The following is a 2772-nucleotide window of genomic DNA, read 5'->3' on the forward strand; positions in this document are numbered from 1 at the left end:
GCCGGCGAGCAAAACCAAACACGAAACGAGAGCTTCGAGAACAACGTTTAGCTTCAACGGGATAAAGCTTCTAGAATGTTTAGTTTTTACTATATATAGAGGCTTTATATGTTTATTGTGTGTGTTATAAGATGTAAATCACCACCCAAGGGGAGCTCACCTTGGGTGGGTCGGTTCTATCTTTTATATATCAAATCTTTTAACCGACAACGAGATCGTTCCTTTTTCTTATCTTTATATTATTTATGTTCGGTCGTTTGATTTACTACACCCGTCTCGACACGTTTATCGAGAGCAAAACCGTTCGTCGTGGTCGTTTTGGGACCTACAAATGTAATGTAATATATAGCTAGCAGATTACACAAAAACTTACTAAAAGTTCATAAACTAATTAAGTGAATAATATCAGTGCATTCTAATAAAAGGTCAGCTACAAAGCTTGTGTACATATATAGGCATGCATCAAAACATGCATACAATACAAGCTTACAAAACGTATAAGTTATACAGTACAACTATAAAAACATCATCATGATCTATCAAACGGCTGCACTGAAAAATATCCCATGCACAATATACAACCTGCATTATATTATATGAGATAAAATGGATCAGCAACACAAAACTGATCCACAGCTGATCTCAAATCATCCCAATCTCCATGCTTAATGAACTCATTCACATCCAACTGGCCAGAATAACTCGAGTATGATGCTGCAGTCGATGGTGGTTCAGACGTCACAGGCAACATTACTTGTCTTATAAACATCTGGTGTTGGTGATGATGAGTATGAGTAAATGGTTTGTTGTCAGCGATTACCGGAGTCTGAAAGCTAATGTAACTTTGCCTATCGTAATCCGAGTCGCCGCTGCTTGTTTCCACCACCGGAGGTGATTTCCGGGCGGTTACTTCTTTCCATTCGGGTAATGTTTTTTTGTAGCATGGAGATCGCTTAAGTATTCTACATAAAGTCCAAACTTCCTGCATGCGCACGCAACGTGTTGAATGTAAGATGGTAAAATACTGATTTAACTAATTGCTGAAGTTTGTCTTACAATATATAGAGATTATAAGAAACCCTAGAAACTAAAAACCTAAGTCAGGTTCGTGGGCTCGTACTAATAAACCCTAAATAATAATGTATATATATTCCAATAGATAAGTTAGGTTTTGTTGATTTTTTCTTACCGCTTCTTGTGCAATGGAGTTATCGTCCATGTGTTTGTTGTTGTTGTTGTTGTTGTTATCGGACTGAGGAGGAAGACGAAACTCATGCATCATCCACTCGGTTTTGGTGCCTTTACCCGCGCTTCCACGGTAGTAAACGAGAGATTTCTTGAGGCCGATGCATACTGATCCGTCGTCGGAGTAAATAGGACGATCGATGCCCGTGGCTTTCCAGAAACCAGATCCGGTGACTCGGTTAGGTCTTATACTGTTCCTATACTTCCTTCCTCTCCTGCAAAAGAAGTACCATTCTTTCTCTCCAGAATTACCACCTTCTACATCATTGGTAAACAAGTTTGGATCTAATTAATAAGTTAAATCTATATTCAATAACCTCAAAAGTTGATTCATAAATTATCATAATCAACACAAGTAGAAATGCTTCGTCACAAATGCGTAGGAAACTGCAGTTATCTTCTATAAATAATTCATAAGTAGTTATAATTATCATAATAATATTTGAAACAGAGATGTTTATGAGTGATTAGTTCATAAGATTATGGAAAAAGTGGCCTTCTTTAGCGGATAGAATCCGACAAGTTCTTCATCAAACGAATGGAATCGACGATTATCTTCTATATTTTCTTTGATTTCACACTCTATCTAGCTTTGATTAACCTCTTTTTAACTTAATTTGTTGCGTAAATAAACAAAAATATAAAATTATTACTTGGAAGATCCCAAGGATCATATTTGTAGATGTCAATCTCCTTGATGAGTTCGAGAGTGATCGGTTTCTTCTCGACCTTCCTTCGCAGATAGAATCCGACAAGTTCTTCATCAAGCGGATGAAATCGAAAGCCTGGAAGAGGTACATCTTCTTCTTCTTCTTGATCATGATCAACTGACTTTGTATTATAATTAGGGTTCTTATGATTCAAGTGATCAGTCTCCATAGATGCTGTTAACAGTTTTGTATGTGGATTAGTGTGGTGAGCTTGTGTGTATGTGTGTGTGTAGAACCTTTTTGGTTGTGACTTATATGAAGTAGGGATATTGTATGTAAGGAGTTAAAGGGATGGATGAATATTTCAACTGGTCAAAGTCATGAGGATTGACTTGGCGGGTAGCATTGGGTCCCACAAATCTGAGCCTCTTCAAACTCTTAAAGTCTTTGGTCCTTTTTTCTCCCGACATAAGTTAATATTTGAGACGAAAAGTAGAACATGACCATACAACAAACTCTATCAAATGTCCTCTCATTTCATCAATTCTCTTCATTACCATTAATAATTTGACATATCAAAATAGATATTTTGATTATTTATTACATAAAAAAAGTAGAAAAAGCAGAAAATAAATATAGAAAAACTACTCTAATATGCATTGTTTTTTTTCATATATGTATTTAACTATTACATAGAGTATCAAAAAAGAAAAATGATCGATTTACTGAATCACCCGTTGATGCCGACATAATCTACTACAACAATAAAAAAATGAAAGTAAATTAGAAATGTTGTCAATAATTGATTAATTGTCATCAAAATCCTGAAAGATGCCGTAACCAACAAGCATTGACGGAAACCCAACGAGGATAATCT

The 2772-nt window shown here is 35.8% G+C and overlaps 1 protein-coding gene across 1 annotated transcript; it reads right to left on the reverse strand.

Moving 5' to 3' along the window:
• Nucleotides 1-393: 393 nt before the first annotated feature.
• LOC143594337 (transcription factor JUNGBRUNNEN 1-like) lies at nt 394-2379 on the reverse strand. The gene is made up of 3 exons (XM_077073669.1): nt 1899-2379; nt 1190-1503; nt 394-982 (listed from the first exon to the last, which is right to left on the reverse strand). Exons 1-3 carry the CDS (start codon nt 2122-2124, stop codon nt 593-595), a joined length of 930 nt encoding a protein of 309 aa, XP_076929784.1. The 5' UTR covers nt 2125-2379; the 3' UTR covers nt 394-592.
• Between the last annotated feature and the right edge of the window lie 393 nt (nt 2380-2772).

Source organism: Bidens hawaiensis, unplaced genomic scaffold, assembly GCF_021521415.1.
Source record: "Bidens hawaiensis isolate Kalapana, Puna unplaced genomic scaffold, B.hawaiensis_p1.1 tig00043514_1, whole genome shotgun sequence".
Lineage (NCBI taxonomy): Eukaryota > Viridiplantae > Streptophyta > Magnoliopsida > Asterales > Asteraceae > Bidens > Bidens hawaiensis.

Bases quoted from the DNA above. Each gene is read 5' to 3' on its own strand.
- LOC143594337 (XM_077073669.1), bottom strand. From the start codon at position 2,124: ATGGAGACTGATCACTTGAATCATAAGAACCCTAATTATAATACAAAG. The intron at 1,504-1,898 runs GTAATAATTTTA...CCAATGATGTAG, and splicing joins TGATCCTTGGGATCTTCCAA to AAGGTGGTAATTCTGGAGAG. The intron at 983-1,189 runs GTAAGAAAAAAT...GTGCGCATGCAG, and splicing joins ACTCCATTGCACAAGAAGCG to GAAGTTTGGACTTTATGTAG.